Raw genomic sequence first — 22,942 nt, forward strand, 5'->3', positions numbered from 1 at the left:
TGGCAGCGGTGGGACATCTGTGTGGACCCCCGGCTGTACATGACATCTTGGTGGCAGCGGTGGGACATCTGTGTGGACCCCGGCTGTACATGACATATTGGTGGCAGCGGTGGGACATCTGTGTGGACCCCGGCTGTACATGACATCTTGGTGGCAGCGGTGGGACATCTGTGTGGACCCCCGGCTGTACATGACATCTTGGTGGCAGCGGTGGGATATCTGTGTGGACCCCCGGCTGTACATGACATCTTGGTGGCAGCGGTGGGATATCTGTGTGGACCCCCGGCTGTACATGACATCTTGTTGGCAGCGGTGGGACATCTGTGTGGACCCCCGGCTGTACATGACATATTGGTGGCAGCGGTGGGACATCTGTGTGGACCCCCGGCTGTACATGACATCTTGGTGGCAGCGGTGGGACATCTGTGTGGACCCCGGCTGTACATGACATCTTGGTGGCAGCGGTGGGACATCTGTGTGGACCCCCGGCTGTACATGACATATTGGTGGCAGCGGTGGGACATCTGTGTGGACCCCCGGCTGTACATGACATATTGGTGGCAGCGGTGGGACATCTGTGTGGACCCCCGGCTGTACATGACATATTGGTGGCAGCGGTGGGACATCTGTGTGGACCCCCGGCTGTACATGACATCTTGGTGGCAGCAGTGGGACATCTGTGTGGACCCCCGGCTGTACATGACATCTTGGTGGCAGCGGTGGGATATCTGTGTGGACCCCGGCTGTACATGACATCTTGGTGGCAGCGGTGGGACATCTGTGTGGACCCCCGGCTGTACATGACACCTTGGTGGCAGCGGTGGGACATCTGTGTGGACCCCCGGCTGTACATGACATCTTGGTGGCAGCGGTGGGATATCTGTGTGGACCCCCGGCTGTACATGACATCTTGGTGGCAGCGGTGGGACATCTGTGTGTACCCCCGGCTGTACATGACATCTTGGTGGCAGCGGTGGGACATCTGTGTGGACCCCGGCTGTACATGACATCTTGGTGGCAGCGGTGGGACATCTGTGTGGACCCCCGGCTGTACATGACATCTTGGTGGCAGCGGTGGGACATCTGTGTGGACCCCGGCTGTACATGACATCTTGGTGGCAGCGGTGGGACATCTGTGTGGACCCCGGCTGTACATGACATCTTGGTGGCAGCGGTGGGACATCTGTGTGGACCCCCGGCTGTACATGACATATTGGTGGCAGCGGTGGGACATCTGTGTGGACCCCCGGCTGTACATGACATATTGGTGGCAGCGGTGGGACATCTGTGTGGACCCCCGGCTGTACATGACATATTGGTGGCAGCGGTGGGACATCTGTGTGGACCCCCGGCTGTACATGACATCTTGGTGGCAGCAGTGGGACATCTGTGTGGACCCCCGGCTGTACATGACATCTTGGTGGCAGCGGTGGGATATCTGTGTGGACCCCGGCTGTACATGACATCTTGGTGGCAGCGGTGGGACATCTGTGTGGACCCCCGGCTGTACATGACACCTTGGTGGCAGCGGTGGGACATCTGTGTGGACCCCCGGCTGTACATGACATCTTGGTGGCAGCGGTGGGATATCTGTGTGGACCCCCGGCTGTACATGACATCTTGGTGGCAGCGGTGGGACATCTGTGTGGACCCCCGGCTGTACATGACATCTTGGTGGCAGCGGTGGGACATCTGTGTGGACCCCGGCTGTACATGACATCTTGGTGGCAGCGGTGGGACATCTGTGTGGACCCCCGGCTGTACATGACATCTTGGTGGCAGCGGTGGGACATCTGTGTGGACCCCGGCTGTACATGACATCTTGGTGGCAGCGGTGGGACATCTGTGTGGACCCCGGCTGTACATGACATCTTGGTGGCAGCGGTGGGACATCTGTGTGGACCCCGGCTGTACATGACATATTGGTGGCAGCGGTGGGACATCTGTGTGGACCCCGGCTGTACATGACATCTTGGTGGCAGCGGTGGGACATCTGTGTGGACCCCCGGCTGTACATGACATCTTGGTGGCAGCGGTGGGATATCTGTGTGGACCCCCGGCTGTACATGACATCTTGTTGGCAGCGGTGGGACATCTGTGTGGACCCCCGGCTGTACATGACATATTGGTGGCAGCGGTGGGACATCTGTGTGGACCCCCGGCTGTACATGACATCTTGGTGGCAGCGGTGGGACATCTGTGTGGACCCCGGCTGTACATGACATCTTGGTGGCAGCGGTGGGACATCTGTGTGGACCCCCGGCTGTACATGACATATTGGTGGCAGCGGTGGGACATCTGTGTGGACCCCCGGCTGTACATGACATCTTGGTGGCAGCGGTGGGACATCTGTGTGGACCCCCGGCTGTACATGACATCTTGGTGGCAGCGGTGGGACATCTGTGTGGACCCCGGCTGTACATGACATCTTGGTGGCAGCGGTGGGACATCTGTGTGGACCCCCGGCTGTACATGACATATTGGTGGCAGCGGTGGGACATCTGTGTGGACCCCCGGCTGTACATGACATATTGGTGGCAGCGGTGGGACATCTGTGTGGACCCCCGGCTGTACATGACATCTTGGTGGCAGCAGTGGGACATCTGTGTGGACCCCCGGCTGTACATGACATCTTGGTGGCAGCGGTGGGACATCTGTGTGGACCCCGGCTGTACATGACATCTTGGTGGCAGCAGTGGGACATCTGTGTGGACCCCGGCTGTACATGACATCTTGGTGGCAGCGGTGGGACATCTGTGTGGACCCCCGGCTGTACATGACATATTGGTGGCAGCGGTGGGACATCTGTGTGGACCCCGGCTGTACATGACATCTTGGTGGCAGCGGTGGGACATCTGTGTGGACCCCCGGCTGTACATGACATCTTGGTGGCAGCGGTGGGACATCTGTGTGGACCCCGGCTGTACATGACATCTTGGTGGCAGCGGTGGGACATCTGTGTGGACCCCGGCTGTACATGACATATTGGTGGCAGCGGTGGGACATCTGTGTGGACCCCCGGCTGTACATGACATATTGGGGGCAGCGGTGGGACATCTGTGTGGACCCCGGCTGTACATGACATCTTGGTGGCAGCGGTGGGACATCTGTGTGGACCCCCGGCTGTACATGACATCTTGGTGGCAGCGGTGGGATATCTGTGTGGACCCCCGGCTGTACATGACATCTTGGTGGCAGCGGTGGGATATCTGTGTGGACCCCCGGCTGTACATGACATCTTGGTGGCAGCGGTGGGACATCTGTGTGGACCCCCGGCTGTACATGACATATTGGGGGCAGCGGTGGGACATCTGTGTGGACCCCCGGCTGTACATGACATATTGGTGGCAGCGGTGGGACATCTGTGTGGACCCCCGGCTGTACATGACATCTTGGTGGCAGCGGTGGGATATCTGTGTGACGCCTCACGCGTCGCAGGCCTCTAGCGGTCCCCGACTTAGGAGACGGACAGTGCAGAGCGCGGAGCCCGTGTCTCTGTTCTGTCACCGCAATGTCGATCTCATGTTGACTCTAAAAAGGTTGAATCCGGAGGTCGCTGGAAATCCGGGCAGGAAGCTCGGGGGCGGGGCTTCCTGCCGGCGAAGACTACAGGGAGAACATTATGAAATATGAGGGCGTGGTCAGTGCGCAGGGGGCGTGGTTACTAGTTGCATACTGATCATGTGATGGGCGTGGTATCCATGCATTGGCTGTGTCCCGGCCTGTGTATGTGGCCGTGGTCACCACGTGTGTCCGCTCTACCTATGGGGTGTGACCTGTATGTGTGGGGCGTGGCCTGTGTGGGTGGTTCTCGCGAGGTTTGTGGGTCTCGGTAGCGGTCTCCCCGCCTGTAGTGCGGAGCTCCGGACACTGCTCAGCTCACACGGGCGGGGCCGCAGGTGCATAACGTTTCCGGCTGCTGCTCCTGAGCAGAGAGGTTCTGCAGCAGCCGAGGTCTCGTCACAACCCGCCTCAATCTAAACAGCGAAGGAGTCCGGCCGCGCATGCGCCGTGCTGTCATTGCCGCGGCTCCTAGATACTGGGCGGAGCCTGAGACCGGAAGTTGTCAGCTGTGAGTGTCACCCGGACCGGGTCACTCACTCATACAGCGGAGGCGGCGGAGAGATGAGCGGCGGGGAGGAGCCGGCCGGACTGTTCGACACCGAGGACACCGGAGAAGAGATCGCAGGCGGCGACCTCATACCGGGGGCGGAAGTGGTGAGGAGCCCGCAGAGGCCCCGAGGACCTAACACTCTGACCATCCCCTCCATTCCTGCGGAGCATCCCCCCCATTCCTGCGGAGCATCCCCCCCATTCCTGCGGAGCATCCCCCCCATTCCTGCGGAGCATCCCCCCCATTCCTGCGGAGCATCCCCCCCATTCCTGCGGAGCATCCCCCCCATTCCTGCGGAGCATCCCCTCCCTGCCCGCGGAGCATCCCCTCCCTGCCCGCGGAACATCCCCCCCATTCCTGCGGAGCATCCCCTCCATTCCTGCGGAGCATCCCCCCCATTCCTGCGGAGCATCCCCTCCCTGCCCGCGGAGCATCCCCTCCCTGCCCGCGGAGCATCCCCCCCATTCCTGCGGAGCATCCCCTCCCTGCCTGCGGAGCATCCCCTCCCTGCCCGCGGAACATCCCCTCCCTGCCCGCGGAACATCCCCCCCCTGCCCGCGGAGCATCCCCCCCCTGCCCGCGGAGCATCCCCTCCCTGCCCGCGGAGCATCCCCTCCCTGCCCGCGGAGCATCCCCCCCCTGCCCGCGGAGCATCCCCTCCCTGCCTGCGGAGCATCCCCCCCCCTGCCCGCGGAGCATCCCCTCCCTGCCCGCGGAACATCCCCTCCCTGCCCGCGGAACATCCCCCCCATTCCTGCGGAGCAACCCCCCCTGCCCGCGGAGCATCCCCCCCCATTCCTGCGGAGCAACCCCCCCTGCCCGCGGAACATCCCCCCCATTCCTGCGGAGCATCCCCCCCCTGCCCGCGGAACATCCCCCCCATTCCTGCGGAGCATCCCCCCCCTGCCCGCGGAGCATCCCCTCCCTGCCCGCGGAACATCCCCCCCATTCCTGCGGAGCATCCCCCCCCTGCCCGCGGAACATCCCCCCCATTCCTGCGGAGCATCCCCTCCCTGCCCGCGGAACATCCCCCCCATTCCTGCGGAGCATCCCCCCCCTGCCCGCGGAACATCCCCCCCATTCCTGCGGAGCATCCCCCCCCTGCCCGCGGAGCATCCCCTCCCTGCCCGCGGAACATCCCCCCCATTCCTGCGGAGCATCCCCCCCTGCCCGCGGAGCATCCCCTCCCTGCCCGCGGAGCATCCCCTCCCTGCCCGCGGAGCCTTCCCTCCCTGCGGAGCATCCTCTCCCTGCCCGCGGAGCATACTCCCATCCCTGCGGAGCATCCCCTTTCTGCCCGCTGAACATCCCCCCTTCCCTGCCGGCCCGCGGAGCATCCCCCCAACCTCCCTGCCTGCGGAGCATCCCCTCCCTGCCTGCGGAGCATCCCCCCAACCTCCCTACTCGCGGAGCATCCCCCCAACCTCCCTGTCTGCGGAGCATCCCCTCCCTGCCTGCGGAGCATCCCATCCCTGCCTGCGGAGCATCCCGTCCCTGCCCGCCCACGGAACATCCCCCCAACCTCCCTACCCGCGGAGCATCCCCCCCATCCCTGCGAAGCATCCCCCCCCAACCTCCCTACCCGCAGAGCATTCCCTCCCTCCCCGCAAAGCATTCCCTCCCTGCCTGCGGAGCATCCCCCCATCCCTGCGGAGCATCCCCTCCCTGCCCGCCCGCGGAGCATCCCCCCAACCTCCCTACCCGCGGAGCATCCCCCCTCCCTCACCGCCCGCGAACCAACCCTGCAGTGTCCTTGCAGGCGGTATAGATGTGATACTTACGCTCCTCCTTTCTCCCCTCCCCTGCTGTCTCCTCGTAGGCGGTATTGATGCGATCGCACTCCTTCTTTATCCCCTCCCCCGCTGTCTCCTCGCAGGTGGTGTCGATGTGATACTCGCGCTCCTTCTTTCTCCCCTCCTCCGCTGTCTCCTCGCAGGCGGTGTCGCGCTCCTTCTTTCTCCCCTTTCCCGCTGTCTCCTCACAGGCGGTATCGATGCAATACTTGCGCTTCTCCTTTCTTCCCTCCCCCGCTGTCTCCTCGCAGACGGTATCGATGTGATACTCGTGCTCCTTCTTTCTCCCCTCCCCCGCTGTCTCCTCGCAGGCCGTGTCGCGCTCCTTCTTTCTCCCCTCCCCCGCTGTCTCCTCGCAGGCGGTATCGATGCGATACTCGCGCTCCTCCTTTCTCCCCTCCCCCGCTGTCTCCTCGCAGGCGGTATCGATGCGATACTCGCGCTCCTCCTTTCTCCCCTCCCCCGCTGTCTCCTCGCAGGCGGTATCGATGCGATACTCGCGCTCCTCCTTTCTCCCCTCCCCCGCTGTCTCCTCGCAGGCGGTATCGATGCGATACTCGCGCTCCTCCTTTCTCCCCTCCCCCGCTGTCTCCTCGCAGGCGGTATCGATGCGATACTCGCGCTCCTCCTTTCTCCCCTCCCCCGCTGTCTCCTCGCAGGCGGTATCGATGCGATACTCGCGCTACTCCTTTCTCCCCTCCCCCATTGTCTCCTCGCAGGCGGTATCTATGCAATACTCGCGCTCCTTCTATCTCCCCTCCCCCGCTGTCTCCTCACAGGCGGTATCGATGCAATACTTGCGCTTCTCCTTTCTTCCCTCCCCCGCTGTCTCCTCGCAGGCGGTATTGATGCGATACTCGCGCTCCTCCTTTCTCCCCTCCCCCGCTGTCTCCTCGCAGGCGGTATCTATGCGATACTCGCGCTCCTCCTTTCTCCCCTCCCCCGCTGTCTCCTCGCAGGCGGTATCTATGCGATACTCGCACTTCTCCTTTCTCCCCTCCGCCGCTGTCTCCTCGCAGGCGGTATCTATGCGATACTCGCGCTCCTCCTTTCTTCCCTCCCCCGCTGTCTCCTCGCAGGCGGTATCGATGCGATACTCGCGCTCCTCCTTTCTTCCCTCCCCCGCTGTCTCCTCGCAGGCGGTATCGATGCGATACTCGCGCTCCTCCTTTCTCCCCTCCCCCGCTGTCTCCTCGCAGGCGGTATCGATGCGATACTCGCGCTACTCCTTTCTCCCCTCCCCCATTGTCTCCTCGCAGGCGGTATCTATGCAATACTCGCGCTCCTTCTATCTCCCCTCCCCCGCTGTCTCCTCACAGGCGGTATCGATGCAATACTTGCGCTTCTCCTTTCTTCCCTCCCCCGCTGTCTCCTCGCAGGCGGTATCGATGCGATACTCGCGCTCCTCCTTTCTCCCCTCCCCCGCTGTCTCCTCGCAGGCGGTATCTATGCGATACTCGCGCTTCTCCTTTCTTCCCTCCCCCGCTGTCTCCTCGCAGGCGGTATCGATGCAATACTCGCACTCCTCCTTTCTCCCCTCCCCCGCTGTCTCCTCACAGGCGGTATCGATGCAATACTTGCGCTTCTCCTTTCTTCCCTCCCCCGCTGTCTCCTCGCAGGCGGTATCGATGCGATACTCGCGCTCCTCCTTTCTTCCCTCCCTCATTGTCTCCTCGCAGGCGGTATCTATGCAATACTCGCACTCCTTCTATCTCCCCTCCCCCGCTGTCTCCTCACAGGCGGTATCGATGCAATACTTGCGCTTCTCCTTTCTTCCCTCCCCCGCTGTCTCCTCGCAGGCGGTATCGATGCGATACTCGCGCTCCTCCTTTCTTCCCTCCCCCGCTGTCTCCTCGCAGGCGGTATCGATGCGATACTCGCGCTCCTCCTTTCTCCGGTGATTCCTCGTTTCTTCCGCAGATGTCGGGGGAGGAATCTTTATTGAAGAAGTTTGAGATCAGTGTCTCGGAAGCGGAGAAGAGGACGGGGAAGAACGCGATGAACATGCAGGAGACGTACACTGCGTATCTGATAGAGACCAGGTGAGCGACGGTGGCCGGCGGCGGGAGGGGGTGGCGGTGCACCTTGCTGACGCCTGGTTTCTGCAGGTTGCTGGACGCTCGCGGGGAGGGACTCGGCGCTCTGGACTGTCTGTGGCGGAGATACAGCGAGTTTGAGCTGCTGCGCGGTTACCTGTGCGTCTCCTTCCCGTTTGTGGTCGTCCCGCCGCTGCCAGAGAAGAGGGTAAAGTGCCGCTGTCCTGGCGCATGTGAAAGCAACGGCGCAGCCGCCAGTAAATAGTATCTGTTCTCACTGGTCCTCTGCTGTCAGTGAGGGGCTGGTCATTATACAGTGGGAATGGAAAGTATTCACACCCCTTCACACTTTTCCCTCTTTGTTTCATTACAGCCATTTGGTAAATTCTCATTAATGCACACTCTGCCCCCCCATCTTCCCATCCCCCATCGTGACAGAAAAAAAACTAATACATTTGCAAAAATTTCTACATTTAACAAGAAAACCTGAAATCTCACGTGGTCATAAGTATTCAGCCCCTTTGCTCAGTATATCCCATGGTCATAAGTATTCAGCCCCTTTGCTCAGTATATCCCATGGTCATAAGTATTCAGCCCCTTTGCTCAGTATATCCCATGGTCATAAGTATTCAGCTCACTATATCACATGGTGATAAGTATTCAGCCCCTTTGCTCAGTATATCCCATGGTCATAAGTATTCAGACCCTTTGCTCAGTATTGCGTAGATGCCCCCTCCTTTTGAGCTAGTACAGCCACGAGTCTTCTTGGGATCCTGGATTTGGGGATCCTCGGCCGTTCTTCCTTGCAGATCCTCTCCAGTTCCGTCAGGTTGGATGGTGAACGTTGGTGGACACCATTTTCAGGTCTCTCCAGAGATGCTCAGTTGGGTTTAGGTCAGGGCTCTACCTGGGTCGGTCAGGAATGGTCACAGAGTTGTTCTGAAGCCGCTCCTTTGTTATTTTTGCTGTGTGCTTAGGGTCATTGTCTGGTTGGAAGGTGAACCTTCGGCTAAGTCTGAGGTCCAGAGCATCTGGAGGAGGTTTTCTTCCAGGATATCTCTGTACTTGGCCACATTCATCTTTCCTTCAATTGCAGCCAGTCGTCCTGTCCCTGCCCCCATAGCATGATGCTGCCTCCACCATGACACACTGTGGGGATTGTATTGGGCAGGTGATGAGCAGTGCCGGGTTTTCTCCACACATATCGCTTAGAATTATCACCAAAAAGTTCTATCTTCATCTCATCAGACCAGAGAATCTTATTTCTCATAGTCTGGAGTCCTTCATGTGTTTTTTTGCAAACTCTATGTGGCTTTCATATGACTTGCACTGAGGAGAGGCTTCTGTCGGCCACTCTGCCATAAAGGCCCGATTGGTGGAGGCTGCAGTGATAGGTGACTTTATGGAACTTTCTCCCGTCTCTCTACTGCATCTCTGGAGCTCAGCCGCAGTGATCTCGGGGTTCTTCTTTACCTCTCACCAAGGCTCTTCTCCCACGATTGCTCAGTTTGGCTGGACGGCCGGGTCTAGGAAGAGTTCTGCTGGTCCCAAACTTCTTCCATGTAAGGATAATGGAGGCCACTGTGCTCTTAGGAACCTTGAGAACTGCAGAAATTCTTTTGTAACCTTGGCCAGATCTGTGCCTTGCCACAATTCTGTCTCTGAGCTCCTTGTGCAGTTCCTTTGACCTCCTGATTCTCATTTGGTGTGACAGTGTGAGCTGTGAGGTGTTATATAGACAGGTGTGCGCCTTTCCAAATCACGTCCTATCAGTGTAATTACACACAGCTGGACCCCAATGAAGGAGGAGAACCATCTCAAGGAGGATCACAAGATAATGGACAGGATGGGACTTAAGCTGGGTTCACACATAGCGATAACGACGTCGCTGTTACGTGACCATTTTCTGTGATGTAGCAGTGACCTTGTAAGTCGCTGTTATGATCGCTGCTTAACTGTCAAACACAGCGACGCAGCAGCGATCATAACGACGCTACATGTGCAGAGAGCAGGGAGCCGCGCTTAGCGCTGGCTCCTTGCTCTCCTAGCTACATTACACATGGGGTTAATTAACCCGATGTGTACTGCAGCTACATGTCACAGTGCAGGGAGCCGCGCACACTGCTTAGCGCTGGCTCCTTGCTCTCCTAGCTACAGTACACATGGGGTTAATTACCTGATGTGTCCTGCAGCCACATGTGCAGAGAGCAGGAGCCGGCACTGGCAGCAAGGGCGGACGCTGGTAACGAAGGTAAATATCGGGTAACCGGGGAAAGGTCTTCCCTTGGTTACCCGATGTTTACCCTGGTTACAGCTTTCCGCCGCTGCCAGACGCCGGCTCCTGCTCGCTTCATTTCGTCGCTCTCTCGCTGTCACACACAGCGATGTGCGCTTCACAGCGGGAGAGCAACGAGCAAAAAATGAAGCCGGACATTCAGCAACGAGCGGCGACCTCACAGCAGGGGCCAAGTCATTGCTGGATGTCACACACAGCGACAGCGACGGGACGTCGCTGCAACGTCACAGAAAATGGTGACGTAGCAGCGACGTCGTTGTCGCTGTGTGTGACACCAGCTTTACATATGAGTGTCTGAGCAAAAGGGCTGAATACTTATGACCATGTGATATACTGACCAAAGGGGCTGAATACTTATGACCATGTGATATACTGAGCAAAAGGGCTGAATACTTATCACCATGTGATATACTGACCAAAGGGGCTGAATACTTATGACCATGTGATATACTGAGCAAAAGGGCTGAATACTTCTCACCATGGGATATACTGAGCAAAGGGGCTGAATACTTCTCACCATGTGATATACTGAGCAAAGGGGCTGAATACTTCTCACCATGTGATATACTGAGCAAAGGGGCTGAATACTTATGACCATGTGTTATACTGAGGAAAGGGGCTGAATACTTATGACCATGTGATATTTCAGGTTTTTTGTTTAATAAATTTGCAAAAATTTCCACATTTCTGTTTTTTTCTGACAAGATGGGGGATGGGCGCAGAGTGCACATTAATGAGAATTTACCAAATGGCTGCAATGGAACAAAGAGGGAAAATGTAAAGGGGTGTGAATACTTTCCGTACCCACTGTGCAGCTCTGATACGTTGTAACAAACCCTATGCTGTGAGGTGTTGGGTTTTCACTGCCAGGTATTGGAGGTCTGCAGCTCCTGGCTATGGATGATCTCCACTTGTGGGCGCTGTTCTGGGGTCTCGGTGGGTGTGGGGCCCCCTGTGGACCCCCCGTCACTTGCTCCCTGTGTTTCCAGGCAGAGTTCGTGTGGCACAAGCTGTCGGCTGATAACATGGATCCGGACTTTGTGGAGCGGCGGAGGATCGGGCTGGAGAACTTCCTTCTGCGGGTGGCGTCTCACCCCGTCCTGTGTCACGACAAGATCTTCACATCCTTCCTGAACCAGGTACGCAGCTCCCTGCGGGTCCATGTGTTACCCCGTCCTGTGTGCCGCCCCTAATACATAATGTGTGTTGTCTCCAGGAGAGCGGCTGGAAGGAGGCGCTGAACGAGGCTGGACTGCAAGGAAAGGTACAGCCCACCGCATCCGCGTGCGTGATGCCGGACCCCGGCCGTGAGGAGAGCCGCTCCATGTGCATAGGTCCTACCCCGTGAGCGCGGCCCACACGGCGGGCGTCAGGGGCGACCTTAGCCCTTCCCTCCATGATGGATGTGCATTTAGGGGGGCGAGTGTTATACGGGCGGCCCCTAACCCCAGAGCGCAGTGTGTAACCACAGACATACCGCCGATACATGGGTCCTGTGTATGTCGTGTGCGGTCACCACCATCTTTGTGCTGCGGTGACTCCCGCCTGTGGCTCAGCTTTATAGGATTAATTTTCTCATATGTTGCAATCCCACCTGCGGCTGAAGACCCCTATAGGGGGCGTTATAACCATAAGTACCTGCTGCCAATAAGGAGGTGGGAACCTCCCCTCCCCCTTGTTAGTTTCCTATCCAAAAATCAATGAAAATGTAAGCCAAGCCGTCTTCTGTAAAAGTCCGAGAGGTGATGGAGCGAGATGACAGCACTGGACCGACACCGCGCCAAAAGCAGTCCCACGGCTCCCGCCACCGGAAACGTGACAATCGCGCTGATCGGAAGAAGCCTGCAACGCCGGGAAAACAACCAAACAAAGATGGCAGCCGGGGGGGGGGGGGGGGAAGCTTTTATTTTCTCAGTCCCACCACATTTAGGTTTTTTTTTTTTTTCTTGTTTTTTTGAGTAATGTATATAAAAACCAGGTACGGGGTCTGTGCACCTTATCGTGTACCCGAGCCTTTTCCCGGGGACCTCCTGCACCTTATTGTGTACCCGAGCCTCTTCCCGGGGACCTCCTGCACCTTATTGTGTACCCGAGCCTCTTCCCGGGGACCTCCTGCACCTTATTGTGTACCCGAGCCTCTTCCCGGGGACCTCCTGCACCTTATTGTGTACCCGAGCCTCTTCCCGGGGACCTCCTGCACCTTATTGTGTACCAGAGCCTCTTCCCGGGCACCTCCTGCACCGTGTACCCGAGCCGGTACCTCCTGTGTGATGCGCTGGCGCCTATCATAGTTCTGCATTTACTTTTCTTGTTTATCTTCTTATAGACTGATTCCCGGCTGAAGTCTCTGAGCGCAACTTTCCGTGTCAAAAACCCAGACAAGTGAGTGTGGTACAAGTAGGATACTTAGTAGGGCGGCTGCGGCATCCTGCTCTCTGGGGCCGGCGGCTGTAGGATCCTGCTCTCTGGGGCCGGCGGCTGCGGCATCCTGCTCTCTGGGCCCGGCGGCTGCGGCATCCTGCTCTCTGGGGCCGGCGGCTGCGGGATCCTGCTCTCTGGGGCCGGCGGCTGCGGGATCGTGCTCTCTGGGGCCGGCGGCTGCGGGATCCTGCTCTCTGGGGCCGGCGGCTGCGGGATCGTGCTCTCTGGGGCCGGCGGCTGCGGGATCGTGCTCTCTGGGGCCGGCGGCTGCGGGATCGTGCTCTCTGGGGCCGGCGGCTGCGGGATCGTGCTCTCTGGGGTCGGCGGCTGCGGGATCGTGCTCTCTGGGGCCGGCGGCTGCGGGATCGTGCTCTCTGGGGCCGGCGGCTGCGGGATCGTGCTCTCTGGGGCCGGCGGCTGCGGGATCGTGCTCTCTGGGGCCGGCGGCTGCGGGATCGTGCTCTCTGGGGCCGGCGGCTGCGGGATCGTGCTCTCTGGGGCCGGCGGCTGCGGGATCGTGCTCTCTGGGGCTGGCGGCTGCGGGATCGTGCTCTCTGGGGCCGGCGGCTGTGGGATCCTGCTCTCCGGGGCCGGCGGCTGCGGGATCCTGCATGTGGTGGTGGGATCCTTCGTACTTGAGCCGGCTTCGGGGGGGTCCTATGTCATCTGTGCCCTTCCCCCTTCTCTGCATCAGTAGAGCCGCCCCACATCTGCGACTTTCCCTCTATTTTGCCTCCTCTATTCTGTCCTCACGATGGATTGCAGTACTGAGTCTGCGGCTTCATTACACGTCGTTTCCATCCGAGTCCTGGTCACAGCTGAGGGTCTGGTACAATGCATTCAGCAAGGTCAGGACAGGAGAGGGATCTGAGCGGATGCTTGGCTCAGAGAGAATGTCTACACTGATACACTGCAGCAAACCATCCGCTGTGTGCACAGATCTAGGTCAGAGGGGACTTTTTTTTTTTTTTGCCACAATTTAGACAACATTTAGAACAAAGAAAGTTTCTCAAAGTATCGTGATGCACGGATTACACTTCTCCAGAGCCCCAGTGGTGCTAATGCCTGTACAGCGCTGTGGTATGTGATGGCGATATATGAGCCAGTAAATAAATACTACCTCAATCTCGTGTGGCGTGGCGCCTTCTCTTTGTGAACATAAGAGCCTAGTCCTGGGTTGTGCTCAGCGTCTGCACCGCGCGCTGTCCACGTTCCGCGTCTCTGCGTGCTGTCCCCGTTCTGCACTGCATGTTGTCCTTCTTCCGCGTCTCCGCGCGCTATCCGCGTCTCCGCGTGCTGTCCCCGTTCTGCACTGCATGTTGTCCGCGTCTCCGCGTGCTTTCTCCGTTCTGCACTGCGTGTTGTCCACGTTCTGCCGGTTATAACGACCTGTTCCTGTTTTCAGGCGATTCACGGAGCTGAAACATTACAGTGATGAGCTGCAGTCCGTCATCTCTCACCTGCTGCGCGTCCGTGCGGTGAGTATCACATGAATCCCGTAAGCCTGTCCCATAAAGATGGCTGCCGGTCCCTCCTCTAGGAAGGGCATCTCTGCAGAACGTGGCCACATTACACCGCTGTCTGTGGAGAGGCGTCTGCCCGGCTCTATGTTTCTACTGTATCTGGACTAATGATTGGCGAGATCCGCACACAGACACCGCTCCACCGACAGCGGCACATAAGGGGCCTGTGCTCCGGAGATCTGCAGCCCGCACCTCTGTGCTCCGCATCCAGCAGACATTTGTGGCACATCCCGCACTTAGCCCAGACGGGGGAAATCTTTTTTAAAGCTTTCTCAGTATATGGTAGAGCAGGGTTGCACAACATTTGTTGGTCCAAGAACCACATTGTCATACTGAAACAATCCAAAGGGTTGAACAAAAAAAAATTAAAGGGTTACTAACAGGAATACATCTACAGAACCAAGTTTTCAGTATTTGAGAGGGATTTGTAAAATTTCGGCTCCAAAAAATAAAAATCAATGTGAACACACCGAAACTTACAATGGGTTTTTGAAGCAGAAACTCAAATCCTCTTCATAATCTCCAAACAAAATTTTGTGAGTTTTCAGATTTACCCATTAGGGATTCCTACATGCGAAGAACCACCGTCCGTACAGGAATACATCACCAGAACAACCGTCAGTACAGGAATACATCCCTAAAACCACCGTCAGTACAGGAATACATCACCAGAACCACCATCGGTACAGGAATACATCACCAGAACCACCGTCGGTACAGGAATACATCACCAGAACCACCGTCGGTACAGGAATACATCACCAGAACCACCGTCCGTACAGGAATACATCACCAGAACAACCGTCAGTACAGGAATACATCACCAGAACCACCGTCCGTACAGGAATACATCACCAGAACAACTGTCAGTACAGGAATACATCACCAGAACCACCGTCGGTACAGGAATACATCACCAGAACCACCGTCGGTACAGGAATACATCATCAGAACCACCGTCGGTACAGGAATACATCACTAGAACCACCGTCGGTACAGGAATACATCACTAGAACCACCGTCGGTACAGGAATACATCACTAGAACCACCGTCGGTACAGGAATACATCACTAGAACAACAGTCGGTACAGGAATAAATCACCAAAACCACAGTCGGTACAGGAATAAATCACCAAAACCACAGTCGGTACAGGAATAAATCACCAGAGCCACAGTCGGAGGAATAAATCACCAGTGCCACAGTCGGTGGAGGAATAAATCACCAGAGCCACAGTCGGTGGAGGAATAAATCACCAGAGCGTCAGTCGATGGAGGAATACATTACCAGAGCCACAGTCGGTGGAGGAATACATCACCAGAGCCACAGTCGGTGGAGGAATAAATCACCAGAGCCACAGTCGGTGGAGGAATACATCACCAGAACCACAGTCGGTACAGGAATACATCACTAGAGCCACAGTCGGTACAGGAATACATCACCAGAGCCACAGTCGGTAGTGGAATACATCACCAGAGCCACAGTCGGTACAGGAATACATCACCAGAGCCACAGTCGGTACAGGAATACATCACCAGAGCCACAGTCGGTACAGGAATACATCACCAGAGCCACAGTCGGTACAGGAATACATCACCAGAGCCACAGTCGGTACAGGAATACATCACCAGAGCCACAGTCGGTACAGGAATACATCACCAGAGCCACAGTCGGTACAGGAATACATCACCAGAGCCACAGTCGGTACAGGAATACATCACCAGAGCCACAGTCGGTGGAGGAATACATCACCAGAGCCACAGTCGGTGGAGGAATACATCACCAGAACCACAGTCGGTACAGGAATACATCACCAGAGCCACAGTCGGTACAGGAATACATCACCAGAGCCACAGTCGGTACAGGAATACATCACCAGAGCCACAGTCGGTGGTGGAATACATGACCAGAGCCACAGTCGGTGGTGGAATACATCACCAGAGCCACAGTCGGTACAGGAATACATCACCAGAGCCACAGTCGGTGGAGGAATACATCACCAGAGCCACAGTCGGTACAGGAATACATCACCAGAACCACAGTCGGTGGAGGAATACATCACCAGAGCCACAGTCGGTGGAGGAATACATCACCAGAATCACAGTCGGTACAGGAATACATCACCAGAACCACAGTCGGTGGAGGAATACATCACCAGAACCACAGTCGGTACAGGAATACATCACCAGAGCCACAGTCGGTGGAGGAATACATCACCAGAATCATGCAAGCCATGTCTCCCCGCACGGCTCCTATACAGTCGAATCTAGGGAAATGGGAGTCGGAGCCTCACAATTTCCTTGGGTGGGCCGTGTGTCATGCAGGCCTGTGTTAGAGGAGGCCCTGGGAATCTTATCCACTGGTTTTGCCACTGTTCCAGATTAACCCTTTAAATGAAGTAATCCATAGTGAATTTGGTGGTGAGGATGGGAGTGATTGTACGATGGCTTTTATTGCCGTTGGATTGATGTCTTTCTCTGTGTCTCGTAGCGAGTGGCCGATCGGCTGTATGGCGTGTATAAAGTGCACGGGAATTATGGCCGGGTCTTCAGGTGAGTCCGTCTCGCTGTGTGCTCTGAGCATATCCAGTACTAAGCTTACAATGGACCTCCGGCGTGGGATGCTGAAGTCCAAGGAGTGCGCTCAAGAGGGAGTCGGGATGGATTGAGGGTGATGTCTGTGTAGTGAGTTTTCAATAGGGTAGGGATGGGGGGTCTGACATGGTAGTGAGGATGGGATGGATGGGGAGGGGGTGTCGGGGTAGTGCGGTTGGTGATGAGTAGGGGGTGTCGGAGTGGCGCTGTCATTAACTGGGAGGAGTTGTCGGTGATAGGTAGGGGGTATCTGGGAGGGGCTGTCAGTGATGGGGAGGTGTTGTCTGTGATTGGGAGGGGCTGTCTGTGATGGGGAGTGGGTGACGCCGATGGGGAGGTGGTGTCGGTGATGAGAGGGTGTAAGTGATGGGTACGGGATATCTGGGTGGCGCTGTCAGTGATGAGGAGTGGGTGACGCTGTCGGGGATGGGAAGGTGGTGTCGGGGAGGGGGTGTCTGTGATGGGGAGCGGGTGTCGGGCAGGGGGTGGTCCAGGCTTTCTGTACGTATTTTACGATGTCCATTTGTCCGCAGTGAGTGGAGTGCGATAGAGAAGGAGATGGGGGACGGTCTGCAGAGCGCCGGGCATCACATGGATGTGTAAGTGTGAGCAGCGATTGACCTGGGACCCTCCGGGCACAATGTGTCGTCATTATTTGTTTGGTGGTATCTTCGCTCTGATCGGAGGTGACTGCTGGTGACGTGACTCTCTGATCGGAGGTGACTGCTGGTGACTCTCTGATCGGAGGTGACTGCTGGTCACGGTGACTCTCTGATCGGAGGTGACTGCTGGTCACGGTGACTCTCTGATCGGAGGTGACTGCTGGTCACGGTGACTCTCTGATCGGAGGTGACTGCTGGTCACGGTGACTCTCTGATCGGAGGGGACTGCTGGTGACGTGACTCTCTGATCGGAGGGGACTGCTGGTGACTCTCTGATCGGAGGTGACTGCTGGTCACGGTGACTCTCTGATCGGAGGTGACTGCTGGTCACGGTGACTCTCTGATCGGAGGTGACTGCTGGTCACGGTGACTCTCTGATCGGAGGTGACTGCTGGTGACGGTGACTCTCTGATCGGAGGTGACTGCTGGTCACGGTGACTCTCTGATCGGAGGGGACTGCTGGTGACGTGACTCTCTGATCGGAGGTGACTGCTGGTGACTCTCTGATCGGAGGTGACTGCTGGTCACGGTGACTCTCTGATCGGAGGTGACTGCTGGTCACGGTGACTCTCTGATCGGAGGTGACTGCTGGTCACGGTGACTCTCTGATCGGAGGTGACTGCTGGTCACGGTGACTCTCTGATCGGAGGTGACTGCTGGTCACGGTGACTCTCTGATCGGAGGGGACTGCTGGTGACGTGACTCTCTGATCGGAGGGGACTGCTGGTGACTCTCTGATCGGAGGTGACTGCTGGTCACGGTGACTCTCTGATCGGAAGTGACTGCTGGTGACGGTGACTCTCTGATCGGAGGTGACTGCTGGTGACGTGACTCTCTGATCGGAGGTGACTGCTGGTGACTCTCTGATCGGAGGTGACTGCTGGTCACGGTGACTCTGATCGGAGGTGACTGCTGGTCACGGTGACTCTGTGATCGGAAGTGACTGCTGGTGACGGTGACTCTCTGATCGGAGGTGACTGCTGGTCACGGTGACTCTCTGATCGGAGGTGATTGCTGGTGACTCTCTGATCGGAGGTGACTGCTGGTCACGGTGACTCTGATCGGAGGTGACTGCTGGTCACGGTGACTCTGATCGGAGGTGACTGCTGGTCACGGTGACTCTGATCGGAGGTGACTGCTGGTCACGGTGACTCTCTGATCGGAGGTGACTCTCTGATCGGAAGGGACTGCTGGTGACGGTGACTCTCTGATCGGAGGTGACTGCTGGTGACTCTCTGATAGGAGGTGACTGCTGGTGACGGTGACTCTCTGATCGGAGGTGACTGCTGGTGACGGTGACTCTCTGATCGGAGGTGACTGCTGGTGACGGTGACTCTCTGATCGGAGGTGACTGCTGGTGACGGTGACTCTCTGATTGGAGGTGACTGCTGGTGACGGTGACTCTGATCGGAGGTGACTGCTGGTGACGTGACTCTCTGATCGGAGGTGACTGCTGGTGACTCTCTGATCGGAGGTGATTGCTGGTCACGGTGACTCTCTGATCGGAAGTGACTGCTGGTGACGGTGACTCTCTGATCGGAGGTGACTGCTGGTGACTCTCTGATAGGAGGTGACTGCTGGTGACGGTGACTCTCTGATCGGAGGTGACTGCTGGTGACGGTGACTCTCTGATCGGAGGTGACTGCTGGTGACGGTGACTCTCTGATCGGAGGTGACTGCTGGTGATGGTGACTCTCTGATCGGAGGTGACTGCTGGTCACGGTGACTCTCTGATCCGCAGATACGCTGCTTCCATCGATGACATCCTGGAGGAGGAGGAACACTACGCCGATCAGCTCAAGGAATACTTGTTCTATGCTGAAGCTCTCAGGTACCGGCGCCTCTTATCTCATCTGTATGTGCCGCTTATCACCGGGAACTCATAGACTGACATATGGTGGAATACTGTACAAACGAGCAGCCGGGATCTGACAATGGGAGCGGCGCAGGAGGAATCACATGAGGCCGTGCCATTCACTGTATAAACCTGAGTGGTGCCAGATTATCAGATGTAGCCGTCCAGTAATACACCCGCTGTACAGGCGGCCGGAGGGAGGACAGCGCTGGTGAGGTCGGTTCTGCAGAAACTGGCGGTATATCAGCAGATTGCACTATATTGTATTAGGGGAAAGCAATGATGGACTATAACCCCAAGGTAGGGCTGTGCTATAAGTGCAGCATTCCCTAAACCCGCACTACCTCTGCTTGCAGGGCGGTGTGCCGGAAACATGAGCTCATGCAGTATGACCTGGAGATGTCAGCGCTGGATCTGGTCTCTAAGAAGCAGCAGTGTGAGGAGCTGGCTACCGGGGTAAGTGGGGGAGAGGCTGGCCACCGGGGTGAGAGGGGGAGAGGCTGGCCACCGGGGGAGAGGCGGGCCACCGGGGTAAGTGGGGGAGAGGCTGGCCACCGGGGGGGTGAGCGGGGGAGAGGCTGGCCGCCGGGGGAGAGGCGGGCCACCGGGGTAAGTGGGGGAGAGGCTGGCCACCGGGGGGGTGAGAGGGGGAGAGGCTGGCCACCGGGGGAGAGGCTGGCCACTGGGGGGGGTGAGAGGGGGAGAGGCTGGCCACCGGGGGGGGGGTGAGAGGGGGAGAGGCTGGCCACCGGGGGGGGGGGTGAGAGGGGGAGAGGCTGGCCACCGGGGGGGGGGGTGAGGGGGGGAGAGGCTGGCCACCGGGGGCGAGCGAGGGCGACATGCGGGCCACCGGGGGCGAGCGAGGGCGACATGCGGGCCACCGGGGGCGAGCGAGCTTCACACTGACATGTCTGCTTTAACCCTCAGACGGTGAGAACTTTTTCACTGAAGGGAATGACCAGCAAACTGTTTGGTCAGGAGACGCCGGAGCAGAGAGAGACCAAGATCAAGCAGCTGGAGGAGCAGATAGAGGAGGGAGAGGAGCAGCTGAAGGTGCAGAATGAAGACGGCAGGTGCGGAGATCTGCCAGTATTGGGGTCTTTCCCTACAGTAATGTCACCATAACAGAGATTTGGCTTTTCAGAGACTTCGTGCAGAACGCCTGGCTGGAGATTGAACGGTTTAAGGATCAGAAGAATCGGGACCTGAAGGAGGCGCTGATCAACTACGCTGTGATGCAGATCAGCATGTGCAAGAAGGTGAGGAGCTAGACCAGGGGCGACAGTCCACCGCGGTAGATCGTGGGGGTCGGCGGCGAGCATCTGCTGGGCGAGTATCTGCCGCTCTAGACCGGGGGGGGGGGGGGGGTGAGCGTCTGCCGCTCTAGATCAGTGGCACATGTGCACAAGGACTGCTCATCCAGAGCCTCGGGTAATACTTGTGGAATGGGAGGAAGGGGCACGTCCCTGTTCTTAATGTGGTCTATGAAATGATGGTGACTTTGCCCCAGGAGCGGGGATTTTGTGGTTATGTTGTGACTCTTCTTCTCGGTGGTCCACAGGGCATCCAGGTCTGGACGAATGCTAAGGAATGCTTCAGCAAGATGTGACCCCCGCGTGTGGCGTCCTGGAGTCACTGGGCTAGACGTGGCCTCTCCTGGGGGCGTCCTCTGCCCTGACTGCACTTATATGGGGGGATATCTGACACGGTGGAGACCACTCGCAGAGGACGGCTTCCGCTTCATGCCAGGACGTTCCTTCCGGCTTGTTTGCGATGTGACGGGCCATGGCTCGGTGCCAACAGAACTGATGCAGAATCCTCTTCTAAGACTTTCACTTTCTAAGCTTGAAGAAATGACCGACCCATAATAAAGGGTGAAGCCAAGTCCTGGCCCAAAGTCCTTAGATATCTATGTAAAGGTGGAAAGTCCTGTGCTGGCCTCCAGGTCAGAGCAGGCGGTGATGGCGGCCATGTTATGGGAGTCTTCATCTACGGCCGGTGCTGAAACGTCGCCCCCGTCACTTGCAGGACTCGATTAACTTTTATACTTTGTGTATATTAAAGGGCCGGTGCAGACTAATGATACAGATTGGATGCCTATTCCTCACCTAGTGACCACTGGCGGCCTGATCCTGCTCACAGCTGAGGGTTTGTTACATTTGTATCCAGTGATCCCAGGACCAGGCGGGGGTTCACTGTCCGCTGGTGGGAGCTGGGCCTAGCCATCAGCTGGATGGGGGTGGCCGTTGCCTCCTCTTCTCACAGGCCGTGGTTACACCAGGGAACTGACCCTTCACCTCCTCCTGGCCTCGGCCGCGCTATTTTCTTCTAATTGGCTCCTGTGCTTACATACAAAAAAAAAAAATGCTAAAATGTTTCCCCCGGAGGGTCTTCTGGTTTTGCTTTTTCACTGTGGCCTCCTCTTCTCCCCCCGCACCTTTGCTTCCTCTGTTACCTTCATTACATTCCAGGTGCCAAATTAATAAATGATTGTTCATCTGTTCTCCGCCGTCCCCTTCACACATTACAGCACCAGAAAAGCTGCGGCATCGCGATGAGCTCAGTGTGCACGGAGCCCAATAATGCCATGTAAAAGGCAGTGGCAGCCCCGAGGTGGACGAGCATCCGGAGCCGCACACGGGGGCCCAGCGCTGCACACGAGCATCCGGAGCCGCACACGGGGGCCCGGCGCGGCACACGAGCATCCGGAGCCGCAAAGGGGGCCTGGCCCTGCACACGAGCATCTAGGGCTGCACACAGGGGCCCAGCGCTGCACACGAGCATCCGGAGCCGCAAAGGGCGCCCGGCGCTGCACACGAGCATCCGGAGCCGCAAAGGGGGCCCGGCGGTGCACACGAGCATCCGGAGCCGCAAAGGGGGCCCGGCGCTGCACACGAGCATCCGGAGCCGCAAAGGGGGCCCGGCGCTGCACACGAGCATCCGGAGCCGCAAAGGGGGCCCGGCGCTGCACACGAGCATCCGGAGCCGCAAAGGGGGCCCGGCGCTGCACACGAGCATCCGGAGCCGCAAAGGGGGCCCGGCGCTGCACACGAGCATCCGGAGCCGCAAAGGGGGCCCGGCCCTGCACACTAGCATCCGGAACCGCAAAGGGGGCCCGGCCCTGCACACGAGCATCTAGGGCTGCACATGGGGGGGCCCGGTGTAGACACTATAGGTTTTAAGATAAAACTTTGTGTACAATAATCTAAGAATGATTTCATTTTTCCCCATTCTCTCTTCATATTAATGACCTGCGGCCTGAATTCCCCGCCCGTGCACGCAATCCAATATGTTCAGATTGTTAAATGTAATATTTATTTTCTATTAGAGGAAGCTTTTTTTTTTGCTTTTGTTATTTTTTGTGTGTTTTATCTGGGGCGATTCACTTTCTACTTTATCCAGAAATATTTCTGTCTCCCCTGAGCCGAGCGATCGTGCAGAGATTGGGATGCATGAGAAGCTGATGTTGTAAAGCAGGTGATGAAAACGTCGACCGTTCGGATCCAGTCCCGCCGGCACGCACCGCGCCATATTGTGTGATATATTCCGCAGCACGTCTGGGGGCTCGGCGTGGATTAGTTCTCTGAGCGCCTGTCATGTTCCGCGCTTGTTACTGTACACCCGACTTTACAAATGGCCCCAAAGGAAA

The 22,942-nt window shown here is 57.6% G+C and overlaps 1 protein-coding gene across 1 annotated transcript; it reads left to right on the forward strand.

The window, feature by feature from the left end:
- Positions 1-3,817: 3,817 nt before the first annotated feature.
- Positions 3,818-21,796, forward strand: SNX4 (sorting nexin 4). The gene is made up of 14 exons (XM_075316988.1): positions 3,818-4,218; positions 7,828-7,949; positions 8,016-8,151; positions 11,229-11,378; positions 11,456-11,503; positions 12,566-12,621; positions 14,066-14,138; positions 16,673-16,734; positions 17,310-17,375; positions 19,180-19,269; positions 19,650-19,749; positions 20,221-20,366; positions 20,438-20,552; positions 20,855-21,796. The coding sequence occupies exons 1-14, from the start codon at positions 4,126-4,128 to the stop codon at positions 20,900-20,902; spliced, it is 1,305 nt and encodes a 434-aa protein (XP_075173103.1). The 5' UTR covers positions 3,818-4,125; the 3' UTR covers positions 20,903-21,796.
- Positions 21,797-22,942: the final 1,146 nt, after the last annotated feature.

Source organism: Anomaloglossus baeobatrachus, chromosome 7 (assembly GCF_048569485.1).
Source record: "Anomaloglossus baeobatrachus isolate aAnoBae1 chromosome 7, aAnoBae1.hap1, whole genome shotgun sequence".
NCBI classification, from domain to species: domain Eukaryota; kingdom Metazoa; phylum Chordata; class Amphibia; order Anura; family Aromobatidae; genus Anomaloglossus; species Anomaloglossus baeobatrachus.